A 16,231-nucleotide genomic window follows, 5' to 3' on the forward strand; every position below is an offset into this window, starting at 1 on the left:
GGGTTTTGATGGCTCCCTGGGATGTGGCTGCAGCCCAGGTTCAGTGCAGACTCTGCCCTTGCAGATACTTCTGTCCCTTCAGCTGCCTGCTCCCACCCAGAGCATGATCCCATGTCCTGGGAGGAGCAGCCAGAGGTGTCCTGATAGAAGGACAGGAGGACAGGGTCATCTGCACCCAGTGTCTGTACCCATTGCCACATCAGAGTCCCATGAAGGGACACTTTGGGTCTAAGGGAACCCACACAGTGTGTCCCCCAAGGTGCTGGCCATGACCTCAGCCCCTGCTCTGTTCCTCGACAGATGCTTTTCTGGGAGTGGAAGGATGATGGATATCTGCCATGGGCTGTTGGCTCATTGTGTAATATGTGGGAGTAAAGTCATGGTCCCTGTGACACACAGCTGCAGAGCAAATCAGGAATTCTGAGTCTCACCCTTCCCCATCACATGGGTGTCCCAGAAGGAGCATCTGCCTTCAATCAGTTGTACCTTGGAACAGACTGGGTTGGCTGCGCAGGCAAAGGTGAGCACATGCACCAGGCTGGAATCACAGCCATGGGGAGCCATCGGATCTGGCCGGGACCTGATGAAACATTGAAGCAGAGCCAGGATGCTGTGCTTGATTCTCTCGGGACGGAGATGTTGGGGGTCCCTGGCACAGCTGTGCTGCAGTGTCCCCCCCAGGAACGAGCCAGGATGGGGAGTAGAGGCTCAGCCACCACTGCCCCTAGTGTACCCTGCACTGGGGAGGGCAGGCCCAGTCCCTTCCACCTGGGACTGGGTCTTTGCTCACGGTGCTTCAAATGTCAGCCACAGGCATGGAAGGGGAACATGGAGCACTGGGAAGTGCCAGGTAATGCCTCTAAGGAGTTTATTGCTGCCAAGAGGAGCAAAGCGCTGGTAATCTGGAACATGGGATACAGGCAGGAGCCCAGGATACAGGTAGGGCTGCAGCAACATGGCACAGGGATGGTCTGGGACAGGAGAACACCCTAAATGAGGAATCACAGAGCAAGAGGTACCAGGTGCCAGCTCACAGGTCTGAGGTGCACCAGGTACCTCCTTAGTCCAGTCAGCCCTGCATCGCCCAGCTCCCTATCCCAGTGAGAACCAGCGCCAGGATCCAGAGTCTTCTTCAGATCATTACATCCTTGGTTCATCTTCCAAGGAATTGCACTGACAACAGCAGAACAGTGGGTGCAGATCATGGAAGCTGACGGTGCCAGTCCAGGGCAGGGACTCTGGCAGCAGAGCAGTGATGATCATGTGGCAGGAAAGAAAAGCAAAAGGCACAGAACGTTCGGGTTGGGGGCCCACAATGTGGCTGTTCCTGCTGGAGCATGGGATAATTGCTGTGCTGGGAGAGTGGCCCTCCTTTAAGAGGGCAGCTGGGCACTCAGCCCAGCCTCCAAGGGCGTGAGAAGGACACGTAGCTGGGCAGGAGAAGAGAGACACTACAAATAGACCTAGGTGACTGGATTCTTTCCAAACTGCATGGTTGAGGACACAAAGAATGAGATCTTGGATCCCTGGGCAGCCTAGGGGGCTGGGCTTGTGTCCAGACTGAGCCCAGGAGAGGGCTCACCCCACTCTCATAAGCAGCTCCAGGCTCTGGCAGTGGGGACTCACCATGGGGTGTTACCCACCATAAATGCCTGGGGACAGGCGTATTGACCCCATTGTGTTGCTCCTGGGTTTGACAACATCCAGTGTGGAGAGGCTGCAGCGAGGTGAGGTGAGGTGGGTCAGCACAAGTTGCCCCGGCTGGGGACAGCAGAGCCCTGCTCCAGCTGTTCCCAGTGTAACTGCAGCTTCACACAGTGGTTTCCAGGTGTTAACAGAGCCCTAGAGGCACTGCCACAGATCTGCACAAACCCAGTTCTGGTAGAAACAGAGCCTGAAGAAAAGGGAAGGTGTTCACCCATGTCACCCACCATATATATCGCTTACAGACCTGGGCCTAAACCCAGGTCTCATGGCTCCTGAATCACCATTCAGGACTGCCAGCCCCCACAGTTAAGGGTGCTGAAATGGACACAGCCCAGACACACAGATGAGGGTCAGGCCCAGAAACAGCATGGCCAGGCCAAGGTGACAGCTGCAGGTTAGTCCTGCAGCTCTCAGGGCACCCCAGTCCCAGCAGGCCCATGGCAGTGTTGACATTCCCCTGCAACCTGCAGCAGGAAGGGGGCTGGGGGCCAGTGCTGCTGGCCAGGGCTGGGAGGACAATCCCCTGGGCTGGGGCAGGGAGAGCTGCCCTGGCTCTGCAGAGAGCAGCCTGGAGTGGGAACCATGGCCTTCTTTTTCCTTTGGAAGTCCTTATGGGCTCCACATCCAAACAAAGGTATGAAATCAGAACTGAGGGCAACTACTACTCTCCTCCTTGCCCCAGCTGGAACTCATGATTGCCCTTAGCAACACCTGAAAGAGGCCATGGCAGCAATTCCTCTCCAGCTGTAGGACAATTGGCTGGAGTCTCCCTCCTGGGTCCATTCCCAGCAGGGGGTCTCAACCGCGGGGGAGGCTCTGCAGGGTGCAGGGGTCACCCCACAGCCTGGGCAAGAAGGGTGCTCCGGACCAGTGCAGAGCCGCAGGTTCACCCCCCATGGGTGTCGCCACCTCAGCACAGGGCAGAGGAACACGTGCCACAGCATGCCATGCCACTGAGGTCCCCTCTGTCTGCCCCTGAGGGAAGGACTCACTGCAGAGCACCAGCCACTGCTGCCACCACCGTGGGGTGCTCCAAGGAAGGGTATTCTAAAGTAAATAACAGGTTGTGAACTGCACCAGCACCACCTGAGGAATGTAAGCCTCTAGAACAGTTTGTAGAGGAGCAGACAGATGAGGCTATAGAACTCGAAGGGGGGCAGGTGGCTTCAAGACTCCATCCCACAGCAGGGGACAGGGGGTCCCCAGGCCCTGGGAAGCCCAGAGGGGATGGGAAAACACATGGGAACACGCCCAGGAGTAGAGACCCCTGGGCTCCTTGTGCTCACCAGACTGTGCAACTTCAGCTCATTCCACATCTCAAGGACAGAACAGTCATGGCCTTCAGGGCTGGTAGCACTAGATGGACTGATTTGCGTAGACAAAAGGTTAAATTAAATAGTTCACCCCACTTTATTATCCCTACAGACAGGTGACCCTCCTCATAAAGAGGGTTGCTTTTAATTAAACCTTAGGCAAAACAGGCACTGGACACCAAGGTGGCATCACAAAAGGGATGGCAGGCACTGATGCCTAGGAGACAACTAACACACTACTTCTGCAGGCAAAGGACATGACTAGCCATGGTCTTTGCTCTTCCTCCTCCACCCTCTCCCTGGCACTCTGCTGACCCCCATTCCAGCTGCAGGTACCAGAGCAGAACAGGGATTCATGCCTTGCAGCGAGCTTTAGGTCAGGATCATCCTCAAAGAGCACAGCTGGAAGGGACAGAGAGCAACAGACAAAAACAGGAGAGAGAACAGAACTGGTCTGCACGGTGCCAGCCTAGGGAAGGGCTAGCACCTTCTGCCCAGCTCAGCTCAGTGCTACGGCATGTCAGAGCTTGAAACAACCCTGGAGAGAAAAGCCCTGGTCTCGGGGGTATGGAAGGCCAGGGACCCATGGGGGTTCACAGGGATCTCCAGTGAAAGTACCATGGATACCAAGTACTGAGCCATAGTCGAATGTCATTCAGCTCAAGAATTGTCACTGAGTTGGGTGGGAAGCAGGAGGATACCCGAGATGCACCACCTAATAGGACCTATCTCAGACCGCCACCACCCCACAAGAGAGCTGAAAAGGAGTGCAGCTCACAGTCAGGATGTCACCCCAGGAAGTAGCATCTACCATTAGGACACGCAGAGCTGCCGTTTCTCCACGTGAAGATGTGTAAAGAGAAGAGCCTGTCAGCTTCTGCTCCATCACTCATGCTCAGTTAAATACAAAACTGAGTTCCAAAGCCCCTCTGCGAGGTCAAGATGATGTGAGCATCCTCAGGCTACGGGACATGACCTCTCCTTTTACAGTCATCATGAAAAGAACTTTCCTGGCAACCATCAGGAAACATATGGTAGGTCAAGCCAAGGAAAGGGTGAGGTGTCTGCCTCAACCTGTCAACAGCCTGAAACAGCAGCTCAGAGGTGCAGGCTACCTCGCTTGGATTTACAGCTCATTCCCTACAGGAGCCTGCAAATGTGTAAAAAGCGACTATGGCATCACTACCACAAATGGGACAGAGGGTTTGCCGAGAGAAGCACCAGCTTGGGCACTGCCTGGCCAGGGCAGCATCTCTGGCAGGCAGAACACAGGCAGAAGAGAGGGGCCAAAACAGGCCAAAACCTGTTGGATTTCCAGTCCTGTCTTCCGATAGCGGGACAAGCAGGGGCAAGGCACCCTCCGAGGGCCAGGCTTGCCTGGAGATGGTGGCTGGAGTGTTGAAGATGTATCACCTTTTGCCAAGAGCAGCCAAATCCAGCCTAAGTCAGGCCAAGGGCACAGCAGCTCCCCCTGCACAGGCAGCACAGGTAGCAGCCACGTCTCCTGCACACTGGGGGTTGTGGGGCTGGGGAGAGAGTCCCTGCACCCATTTAGAGACAGAAAAGGAGCAGCTTGAGAGCAGCATGGCTGGAAAGCCAGCAGCACAGCAGGGCAGGGATGCTCCCCAGGTGGGGTGCCAGCTTCCTCCTGCAGAGATGCCAATGGCAGTCCCAGACCCTGAGAAACAACATCTGGAACAACGGGTATGATGGGTTTGGGGCCAGAGTCCCTCGAAACCCCTGGGGAAGCTCGACGACGGGGAGGGGAAGGTGCTAGATGAAGGTGGAGTCCAGCTGGCTCGCCTCATGGTTGTTGCAGGCACGAGCCTCAAAGAGCTGCTTGATAAGGGCAGATTTCTCCTGCTCCAACTGGGTGATGCGCTCGCTCTTGTCAGTCACCTCCTGCAAGGGATGGGAGGAAAATGCTGGCAACTTCTGTATTGCAGGTAAGATTTCATAGAACCACAGAATCACAGGCTGGTTTGGGTGGGAGGACCTTAAAGCTCATCTCATTCCACCCCCTGCCATGGTCAGGGACACCTTCCACTAGCTCAGGTTGCTCCAACCCTGTCCAACCTACCCTTGGACACTTCCAGGGGTGGGGCAGCCACAGCTTCTCTGGGCACCCTGTGCTAGGGCCTCACCACCCTCACCTTCCCAATATCCCATCTAGCCCTGCCCTCTGGCAGTGGGAAGCCATTCCCCCTTGTCCTGTCCCTCCAGTCTCTTGTCCCAAGTCCCTCTCCAGCACTCTCAGAGCCCCTTCAGGTACTGGAAGGAGCTCCAAGCTCTCCCTGGAGCCTTCTCTTCTCCAGGCTGAACACCCCCAGCTCTCCCAGCCTGGCTCCAGAGCAGAGGGGCTCCAGCCCTCAGAGCATCTTTGTGGCCGTGTGCCGGGACAGGAACCCCAGCAGTGAGCCTGGCCCTGGTGGGGGCACCATGGGCATCCCTTCCCCATCCGCCCTGCTTACAGACCCCAGCTGCAGTCTCATCACCCTCTTGTGACCTGCATTTGTCACAGTCTTTTCCCTCTGACAGGAATGCCCCATCCCTGCCCATTGACTCACCCAGCAAACAGATGGACACGGGCACAGCTGCATGCCAGAGGGTCTCTATGTGCAGCCCTTCTCTGAGATGACCAAGGTTGGCCAAGCTGAAGGAACACTTCCCACTGTCTAGCATTCCTTTCCTGGCCCTATCCTACCCTCCTTTCCCAGCACCCCCAAGGCCACCTCCTCCACCTGTACCCCCACTCACCTTGGTGAGAAGACGATTCTGCTCCTTTAGCATGTTGATGGCTTGCTGGGAGCCTGTGGAGGCTGGGGACACTGTGGTGACCAGCCTGCTCAGGGCTGAGGAGGGGTTTGCTGGCTGCAGAGAAGGTGAAGGGATCAGACACTGAGCCTCCTCCATTGTGGCCCTTCCCAGCCTTTCTTCAAGGCTGGAAGCTGTTTCTGTGGCACTCAGGGAACTGAGGGAAGCCCAGCAGAGGATTAAAATCCCAGCACAGGCCATCGCAGGGTCTCTGGCCCACCAGGCAGAGGGGGGAAGCATTCCTGCCAGTGTACCTGGCTCCTACCAGGAGCCCGGCGGGACAGTCAGCTCTGAGGTGGCTGATTCAGCACTTCAGCAGGTTGGATTTCTTATTCACTTGACAATGGTTATACCTTTTTGGGAACCTCCTTTAGTCCCCTAAATGCCTTGACCATACTCCAGCCCTGCTCAGGACCAGCAGTGCTGTCCTCTAGGCTGCCCCCCATCACCTGTCTTGCCAATGGAGCCAAGTCACCTCTTCAGAGCTGGGGGAAACTCTGGCACCTCCAATGTCAGCCCTGCTACCAGCATGGGGAGGGACAGGATGGGTCCTAAGGTCACACAAACAACTTCAAGCTGCTGATTGCTGTTCTCACCTTGCCAGTGGTGGAAAGGAATTCACCCAGGCAGCGGTTCACCTCCTGCAGCTTGGGGACCAGGTGCCCCAGGTGGCTCCAGCCACTCTCAGGGAAATCCTGTGGGATGAGAGGAAGAAGAGGCTGGGGGTTACCATGGGGCTGGCTCCAGCTCCAGCCAAGTCCCAGTCCAGTTCTCCAAATCCACAGAGCAGCCCCACCTCCTCCCAAGCAGCCAGGCACCACAAGAACAAGCCCCAGACTCACAGTACTGCTTCTCTTCTTCCCCAGGAGCTGCTGGTGCTCCTGCATGAGCTGGATGTGCTGGTGGTACCAGTCTCGAGCCTGGTCTATGAGCTCCAGACCCTGCAGTAGGAAATCCTTCTCCTGTTCCAGATCTTTCATGTACTTCAGCTGCAGGACAGAGCACAGGGATGTCACCGACTCCCCATCAAGGCCTTGTTGAGTTCCAGGAGCTGGTTTCTTCATGCGGTATGGAGGAATGTGGATATGGGCAGGGGTCTTATCCCTCTCCTCATGAGAAGCCATAGAGGAGTGGGATGATGTCTGCTGACTGATGCTGCTTTGGAGGACAAGTTTTGGAGGAAGAGTTTAGGAGGAAGAGTTCTCTAGTTTGAGAGAACAACTGAAGCAGGTGATGGACACTCAGATCACCTCCACCCTCCTGCTCCCCTTCACAGAAGCTGTTTTCTTCACCTCTTATTTACCCAGGGAGGCAGCAGGAGCAGCCACCCCCACCTCCCTTCAGGGTGTGAGCATCAGCCCCAGCACAGACACACTTGGATTTTGGCAAGCAGCGAACAGCCCAGCTCATTGTGCAGGCTGCGAGAAGGGGAAAACCTGCAGTCCTGTTTCCCCAGCATTCTGCTTCACCACGCAAAGTACATTGAGCTGTGTAGAGCGTAGCAGAGCACACCTCTCTGCTGAGTGTCTCTGCCAGTCACTCAGGTTGGGGACCTTGGTGTGCCTGGAGAGCTGCTACAGGAGTGGCTGGGGCCCCTGCCTCCAGAGCAGGTCCCTGGGACAGGATGAGCAGAACCCTGTGCCTGGCTGCAACACAGCCAAGGCTGCTGGAGAACAGGGGGCTCAGCCTGCATCCACGGGGGACACAGAGTCCCCATTCCACTGCCACCTTCTGCCTCTACTTCCCTTCAGCACCACTTTGCCACCAGCAATCACGGAGGTGGAGAGGGAAGAGGGGACATCCCCAGGGAACAGAGTACTGGTGCAGTGACCCATTCATCACTCTCACCCTGTGAGCCCAAGGGCGCTGCTCCCCTTCTCCATGCCAGGCTGCTCCCCCAGCTTCTGTGCCCATCTCCAAGCCAAGGGCATGGGGAGCTGCCTGCCTTGCTGCCTCTGCCTTCTTTGCCACAACACAGCCTGGCCTTCACCCACAGCACAGACTGGGCTCCAACGTGTCTTCTGCTCATCCCACACCTGCCACGCAATACACTGGGGTTGCTCTTGCTCCCACTTCTGGAAACGCTGTTTGCAACATGAGAGCCTCCCTGCACACTTCTCCGATGGCCCAAAGGGACATTACCCAGAGGAAGAAGTGCAGAGCCTTGATGCTACGGAGGCTGTTTGTGAGGAGCATGAAGAAGGTGCTGTATGTGGCAAGGACCCCCACTCAGCTGGGGGTGCAGCCCACTGCTGCCTGTTCTGCCTTGTTCCCACTAGGCTTGCTGGCCAGCACGGTGACCAGAGGAAGAGGCAATATCCCACAGAGCAGAGGGACATTGCCAGCCCTGCCTGGTGTGGGGACAGATGACATCTCACAAGGATGGGACACTGGGCAGAGGCAGCTTCAGAGGCATGAGGAAGACAAAAAACTGGAGTTGGTTGGTGCTACCTGGGGTTAAGAGGAGGGGATGGAGCTGTGCCCTCAGCTGTCTACAAATGACAGTGCTCAGCCTCTCACGGAAGGTCTCATCCCAGCCACCCTCATGGCTATGGGGAAATCAGACCAGTCAATGAGGGACTGGCTGGAAAACATCAGCTGATGAGTAGGGACCAGCAGTGGCAGTGTAAAGTGTCCTGGGGCTGCAGCACAGCCCTCACGGCTCCACTCCCTGCTCAGGAGGAACCAGTCCTGGTGCACTTTGGGATGTAGGATGGACACAAGTGCTACCATCCACCACGGGCTTTAGGTAAACAAGTCTATTGACAGTTCCTTGTCCCCTGGGGGCCCAGCATCCTCCCACCATTGGGGCAGGGAGGGGTAGGAGAGGTGACAGCATAAGGATTAGGTCCTTGCTGGACTCAAACCTGTTCTCTGTAGCCTCACAAATGGGACTAGTGCCCAAAGGCTGTGCCCAGGTTGTCACGAAAGGCTGAGACAGGGACAGACACCACTTCTCTGGGCTTAGAAGAACAGAAAGACAGTGCAGCTCTCAGGTATGTTGTGGAGAGGGTAAAAAAATGCAGAGGACCTCTCCCACTGCCCCCACAACTTGGGGAAATAGAGACCAGGGCAACAGAAGCCCAGAGCAAGAGCACTTGTGGCAGAGCTGGAGACAGACACAGTGCCCACCAGCCCCTTCTCACTAGCACCAGGTAGGACCTTGAGTTCACAGCAGTGATGGGCTCCAGCCCAGAGCTGTGCACACAGGGGAGAGCCTTGCCAGGGAAGCAGGGACCTTCCCAACTTCCAGTCACCTAAAACCCTTGAGAAACAAAGCCCTCAATCCCAGACATTCATTTATCACTCCGTATCAGCACCTTTCAGCAGCGAGTGCTTGGCCCAATGGGGGATCCTGGCCCTTGCAAGGCTGCAAGCCCAGCAAACACCCCCTCCCAGGCTGGCATCGGGGCATGTTGTGTCCCCCAAGGCGAGCGCCAGGCTGGGCACCACCACTCAGGCCTGCTAGGCTGCAGGAGCACGGCGACACCAGGGTGCAAAGGGTGGAAGTGCAATGGTGATAGTCCCACCAAGCACTCATCCTGCAGGCTTGGTCCTGGCTCTCTTCCCAGGACAATTTGGCTTGAGCCTGTGGGCAACATGCCCAGGCAGCTTCTCCAGGGCAGATCCCTTCACCCAGGCAATCTGATCCAAGCCTCTCCACTCAGGGGCAGAGAGAGAGAAGCAGATGCCTCCATCCTGGGCTGCCTGGCTAAATTCAGTGTGGATTTCTTTGCTTTGCTGGTAAAAACTCTTTTGAGAGCCAGGAGGATCAGTATGCTTGAGCCCTGACCTGCAGGAAACATCTGGAAGGGGGCACAGCCTGGCCCCACCACTTGCCAGTGCAGAGTACCTGACCTTCACTGGGGTGCTTGAAAGGCCCGGAGACCCACCTGTTACCACACCTCCACCTTTACCTTTCCCTGCCCAGGACCTTGCCCACAGGGAAGACAGCCATGCAGTCAAATGCTAGCTCCACGGGCTGACCCCACTCCAGGGGAAGGCATGAACCTCCTCCCTGTCGGGCACGATTTCTGGCAAAAACAGAAAGAGCGGCGGAAGTTAGGGCAGCACCTCCACATACATCAAGAGAGCTTTGTATCCAAAATATCAGGATCTGCCCAATGTCCCACGGCTCACGTGTGCAGGTGGGCAGAGGGGGAGCCATAGCCCAAAGATGGTGTCAGCAGTGACGGACCCCTGCAATCCACTTTCCCCTTCATGGGAGCCCATGACAGGGCTCTCCCTTACCATGCTGAAATCCACGCCGTTGGTGATGGTGTGTCTCCGGTGCTCTGCACGGCCCCTCTGATGCCTCCGAGTGTCCCCAGCCCCCGGGTGGCCACCATCCCCCTGGGACTGCCCAGCAGACTTCGCATCACCACCTGGAACAGAGGAAGGCATGAGGCCACCAGCCACTTCGAACAAGAACCTCCCCAGGGTTCCCACTTCTGTGGGATGATCTGCAGGGTGGTCTTGCAAACAGGGAGAGGCTGAGCAAAGCACCAGCCTTAGTGCCTGCTCCCATCTTTGTCTAGGCAGGACAGGCTTCAGGAATGACTGACTCAGCTGCACCAGGCTGGCAACAGACCTCAGTGTCATCTTCTGCAGAGAGCAAGTGATAGGAGAAATAGAAACTTTACTCACAGTATCCTGGAATGCCCAAATAAGGAACAATATAATCTTGGAGAAGTCCTAGAGAATTAGATAAGGGATGTACTCAAACAAACAGGAGGTAAACTAAGCTCTGTGTACCCAAACAAGATAAAGAACAAATGTTACAGTTTTTTATGGTGAAACAATAATGCTGTGCCTGCTCAAGACCTGAGGTCAAGACAGCGAAGAAGATCCGGAAGGACCAAAGAAGGACTTCCAATATGGGCGTGACTATGTAAAGCAAACTAATGAATATGCATTAAATGAGAATATATAATTAATATATAAACAGTATGTGTAATAAAAAGCCCTGTCCATCTGTCGTTTGATTAGAGGAGCTCTCCTCCGAACGTCCAGCGCTGAATAAAGAAGAATGCCCTTTTTAACATCTACAAATTGGCATTAAGAAGTTTGTTTCTGCTGCTTTTTGGTATCACAAGCAGCTTCCAGGCAAAATTAGTCCAGTCAGTGATATTGCTGGCCCTCATGGGACACTCGGCTCCCACTCAGGTGGCACCAGCTCTGCCAGGAACCCAACTTCACCTGAAGGCAGCTCCTGCTTGGCGATGGACTTGGCCACGTGGACATCCCCCCAGACTGCATACCTGTGATGCAATCACAGAGTAAATCAGGCTGTAGTTTTTTCAAAATTTTATTAAAACTCCAAAATCCTATCCTGCAAAAGACTAATCTACCACAAACACATGGTGCTAATGCAAATCCATGCATAACCTATTTTTGGAGATTACGTTCATACTGGCAGGTTCCAGGTTGGATCAGACACCTCCTGCCCATCAGCCAGGGCAGGACTTCCCTGGGTACCTGCACTGAAGTCTGTACAAGCCCTGCACCACTTGCCCTCACCAGAAACCCAGCCCTGTAGCCACAGCCAAGCCAGCTCTGATCCACCTGTGGCTGAGCTGGCAGAGCAGCACTCTGAAACCCCACTGCCCCAAACCATAGCACCAGGGCAGCCAGGCCTGCAGCCAGCACATCCCCAGGCATGTCTGGGCACCAGCCTGCTGCTCTTCCTTTCCTGGCCCAGCACACCCTGCCCCGTGCTACTCCCTCAGTCCTGCAGCTTGCCCGCTCCCTGCACAGAAGTCTCCTCAAGAGTGCTCTTCCCAACCCGGCTTTTCAACAGGAGCATCAGGGGAAAATACACCCTCCTCGGGACTGCCCCCCATGCATCTGCCATCCATCGCACATCCTTCTCCTATGGCTGGGCACATGCTGGCTCCTGGGTACCAGAGCTACCTGGCTCAGGTCTGGCATGTTCCCTGCTGCAGGCACATGAAGGGCTGTTAGTGCCAGGACAGGGTGCATGGCATCACCTGGGCTGGCACATTGCTTCCTTCTGCTCCATGAGTTTCCTCAGCCAAGCACATGGACACAATGGAGCTGGGATACGGGGCAAGGGAGATCAGGGGCAATGGCCACAGGAGCCACCCTTCATTTTAAGGTAACGAGATCTGGGAGAGCTGCACTGTGCCAGGGCTGCCTGTGCTGCCACATTCACACCGGTTCAGTAGTGGGAACCAGACTCAGGCTGAGGGGAGAGCAGGCAACGTGATAGCTCAGTCCATCACTGCGTGTCATTGGAGAAAGAAGTCACCACACCACGGGAAAAGTCCTCCTGGTCCATCACAGCATCCTGCTCCACTTGCCAGCAAATACTCTGGCACAGGCAGGTCTCCAGCACATCGATATACATGGTCTTTGATATCACCCATCCATGTGCTTTGCCAACTGCCTTTGGTTTCATACACCCAAATTTACCTGGGAGGAACCCAGCAAGACTGGTGTGACTGTGTGCGTGTTCTCCTAGCAAACCTGTAGCACATCCTGCTCGGAAAACTGAGAAACAGCCCAAAATCAAGGGTACCTTCCAAGGCAGACTCCTAAGGCAAAGCCAGGAGCATTTCTGGTAGGAGCTGTAGGACAGATGTGTTAAAAGCTTTTTGCTGCTGTTACATGGAAGTGCTGGGTTGAACTGAGCTGAACCTGTGATAAGCAGGAGCTCCTGGTCAAACAATCAAGCTCTGCGCACCTGAACAGACAAGGCAGTGGCTAAAAAAGGATCCCTGCTAATGAGCTTGGATAGTTCTTCTTAGGAAAGGAGCAGGACCAGATCATCAGAGGTGGAAGAGATCCTGACATGAGATAAAGGACAACCTCCTCCCTCTGGGAGCCTCCCTGCCCAAGACAAGCAGACACCTCATGGCTGTTTTACACATTTCCACACTTGTCCTTGGCAATGGCCCAGACAAGCCCCTACAAACCGTCCCACCCCTGCTGCCAGTGCCACCAGCTCTCCAGGGAGCTGCTAGAGCCAGGCCACCCCTGGAGCAAGGGAAAGTGAAGTGCTGGGGAGGAGGCAGTGCCCAAGGCCATCACACACCTCCTGGGCAAGGCACTTTCTGCTCCGTGCCTTGACTTCCCCAGGTCTCAGCTCACAGGGGAACCACAGAGGGAAAGACCCCAAGAAGTGACACACTCAGACATTGCTGCGACAAGGCACCAGCGGGCACCACCACAGTGACTTCCCGAATATCCACCTCACCATCCTTGTGCTTAGAGGGTGCTGTTGGCTCCCCAGGGACTGTGGGGCACCCAGCAGAAGCTTGCAGGCTGCCTGAGCACTGCTGGGCTGAGGAGAAGCTGGAAGGTGACTTAAGCAGGGACTTCTTTAGAAGCACTTCAGCCCACACACTAGTGGAACTTAGTGAGAGAAAGGGAATTGTTGTCCACTGGCTCATTGCACCCCTGGGCATGCCAGGAGAGTCACATGGCCCCAACCTCTGCCATTTTGCCATGAGTCACATCCAAATCACCTTTGACCCCAGATCATAAAGCAGAGCTGGGGAGGCATCCTGTGAGCACCCCCTTTCCCCAAATCATAGGCAGGGAGAGCTTCCTCTGACTTCTTATATCCTCTCACTGCACTTACAGAAGCCACCACATGTAGCTGGAGGCTCAGAGCAGCCTCGCACGCAAAGAATATAATCTAAGTGGAGACAGGGCTTCCTGGAGGCACAGGCAGCTCCCAACACTCAGCACACTTCTCTGTAGTGTGATGGAGCTATGTCCTGTCACAGCACTGCCCAACTCCCTCATGGCCAGCTGAGGAGGATATCCACCGGTTGAACTGCACCCTGGGAAACCTCCCAGAGCTCCAAGGGAGCATTGGGCAGTTGTGCAGGACCTGGAGTTAAAAGAGATGGAGTAACTCTGAGCTGTAACATTTTCCAAGCTGATGAATCAACTTGAAACTCAGGCCTCTCGCCAGAATATGACCCTGCAGCTTGGGAAGCTGGCATCAAGGGCTGAGGCACTAATCTTGTCCACAGGCTCCAAACAGTTGTGGAACATCAGCCTATAATGAAAAGATCCTCAGCAAGCAGAAAGCTGCTGCAGTCATTTGCTTGCTCCTTCCCAGGGTAGAGTTTTCAATCTGCTGTCTATTCACCAAGCAGGATTTTTTTCAGGTTTTTCCAGATTTACACTCTTGATGATAGAAGAGTCAGCCTGCTTAATAATATTGCCTTAGATGAAGATCCAGCGATGTGGAAAGCAGAGAACCTCAGCCACAGTTAAAGTTTCTTCTCCACCCAGCAGAAGGGACTGGGAGGGAGCGGGTGGGAAGAGAAGGCAAACCAACCTGACATTCCCGAGGTGGAGGAAGTCATGTCATCACACTCAGGTCGTGCAATAACAAACACCAGGACCCCACACAGACCTTTGCGTCCTCAGATCTCAAAGCACTTCACAAACCTAGATAAAGAATTATTACCTACCCAGATAAGCCCAGAAACTTGGTTTCCTTATAACATCTCCTACTGACTAACAACAAATCAAGACGCCAGTGAAAAGGTCTCTCCTGTGCCAAGGTCAGCGCATCACCCCAGAGGGCTCTGGCAGAGCCACACGGGGACCCCAGGTACCAAGGAAGGGGAAGAGTCCACAGGGACCTGCAGGGTGAGCTCTGTAGCCAGAGCGTGGGACAGCAAAGCATGTTGCCCTGGTGCCACTTTCTCATTTACTCATTGCTTAATTATTTGTTATTGGGAATAGTGCTGCAGAATGATCCAAACCAAAAAGCTGGATCAGGTTTTGCAATTTTTATTTTGCAATTTTTATTGCACGTGCATGACATTGTGAAAGAATCCTTTTTGAGGGCCACCCCAGCCCAGAGCACAACCGAGCACACGGCTACTCCGTGACCACAACCCTCACCCCGTCAAGGTTGCTCGGGGGGTCCCCAGGCACCAGCCATCCTCTGAGACTCCTAGCTGTGTCAGTCACCCCCGGGGAAGGTCAGGACAGGACAGACTCTACGCCCGGGGACAACCACGGACACGTTACGGCAAAGCCCTTAATTCCTTCTGTCAGCGCTATAAATAGCCCAGCGCCTCGCGAAGAGAGCACAGCCCTGGTTGGGCGGCGGCGTCGGGATATCCACATCGGGATCAGAGCCCAGCAAAGCCAAACCGAGCATGGCAGTAACTTTGGCGGAGTTTTACACTGGCCCTGCGGGAAGCGCTGGCTCTAGCCCAGAGGAGAACACAAGGGACAGGGGCGAACAATCAGATTCCAGCCCGACCTCTGGGCGGCAGTCCCCGGGCCCGGCGCTGCCAATAACCCCGCGAGCCCGGAGCGCCCCGCTCAGTCCCGCCACTCACCGCGGCCTCGGGGCTGGCTGTGCCCCGGTTCCCGCTGCCCAGTGTTCTTCCCCCGCCGCTCCTCGGAACAGCGAGGGCTCGGCGGCTTCTCCACGCTCCGCTGCCCGCCGCTGCCGCCCTCAACCGGGGGCTCAGCCCCGGGCAGGGCCGCCCGCAGCCCCAAGACGAACTTCTCGAAGGTGAGGTACCCGCTGGCCGGCGCCGCCTGCCGCAAGCCCTCCATCACCCCGGTGGGCAGCTCCCGGGCTTCTGCGCCCCGCCAGCGCGACTCGATCTCCCGTAGGTGCACGTAACCCCGCCGCCGGTCATCCAGGATATCGAAAAGAGTCCGCAGGCTCTGCAGGAAAACCCGAGGAAGACGCTCGGTACCGGCGGGGAGCGACCGATCGCCGCGTTCCGGAGCCATCGCCGCCGAGCGTTACCCCAGTGCCAGCCCCGCGCGCCTATTGGTCAGGGGCGGGATGTCCCGAGCTCTCATTGGGTGGTGGCGGGCGGTCCCTCTGACCATTGGCTGAGAGGGAGGACGGCGGTTTGAGTTCCACGCGGCGCCCGCCCCGCTCGCGGCCGGGGAGCGGCGGGGGGTCCCGGTCCCTTCGGAGAGGGATGGTGGAGGGACCGGGGCCGCGCCGCTTTCCCGGCCGCGAGCGAGGCGGGCTCAGGGAAGTGTTTATTCCTCGATCTCCCGGTTACCCGGGACCCTGCACCCCGAGAAGAGCTGCTCTGGCCGGTGTCCGTCCATCCATCCATCCATCCAGGCACAAATCCTGGTTTCTTTTCAAGCAGAGATACCTGAAAACCTGTCGTAGTTTAACCCCAGCCAGCAGCCTCTTACTCACTCCTGGTGGCATGGGGGAGAGAATGGGAAGGGTAAAAGTGGGAAAACTCATGGGTTGTGATAAAGGCAGTTTAATGGGGAAAACGAAAGCCACTCACACGAACAAAGCAAAACAAGGAATTCATTCACTGCTTCCCATGGGCAGGCAGCTGTGCAACCTTCCCCAGGAAAGCAGGGCTCCACGCTGTGTAACAGTTACTGCGGAAGACAAATGCCAGACCCTT

General features: G+C 55.9%; 1 protein-coding gene across 1 annotated transcript; it reads right to left on the reverse strand.

Annotated features, from left to right (window-relative positions):
* Nucleotides 1-4,482: 4,482 nt before the first annotated feature.
* SAPCD2 (suppressor APC domain containing 2) lies at nucleotides 4,483-15,604 on the reverse strand. Its single transcript, XM_027666952.1, has 6 exons — nucleotides 15,173-15,604; nucleotides 10,086-10,219; nucleotides 6,677-6,823; nucleotides 6,431-6,529; nucleotides 5,778-5,891; nucleotides 4,483-4,922 (listed from the first exon to the last, which is right to left on the reverse strand). Exons 1-6 carry the CDS (start codon nucleotides 15,576-15,578, stop codon nucleotides 4,794-4,796), a joined length of 1,029 nt encoding a protein of 342 aa, XP_027522753.1. The 5' UTR covers nucleotides 15,579-15,604; the 3' UTR covers nucleotides 4,483-4,793.
* Between the last annotated feature and the right edge of the window lie 627 nt (nucleotides 15,605-16,231).

This window comes from Corapipo altera, unplaced genomic scaffold, assembly GCF_003945725.1.
Source record: "Corapipo altera isolate COAL_440 unplaced genomic scaffold, ASM394572v1 93, whole genome shotgun sequence".
Lineage (NCBI taxonomy): Eukaryota > Metazoa > Chordata > Aves > Passeriformes > Pipridae > Corapipo > Corapipo altera.

What these genes read in the sequence shown, in the direction of transcription:
- SAPCD2 (XM_027666952.1), bottom strand. Translation starts at nt 15,578, where the DNA reads ATGGCTCCGGAACGCGGCGATCGGTCGCTCCCCGCCGGTACCGAGCGT. An exon ending in ACGGCGTGGATTTCAGCATG is followed by an intron (nt 6,824 to 10,085) that starts GTAAGGGAGAGC and finishes TCTGTCCTGCAG; the next exon opens with CTGAAGTACATGAAAGATCT. An exon ending in TCCTTTCCACCACTGGCAAG is followed by an intron (nt 5,892 to 6,430) that starts GTGAGAACAGCA and finishes CCTTCTCTGCAG; the next exon opens with CCAGCAAACCCCTCCTCAGC.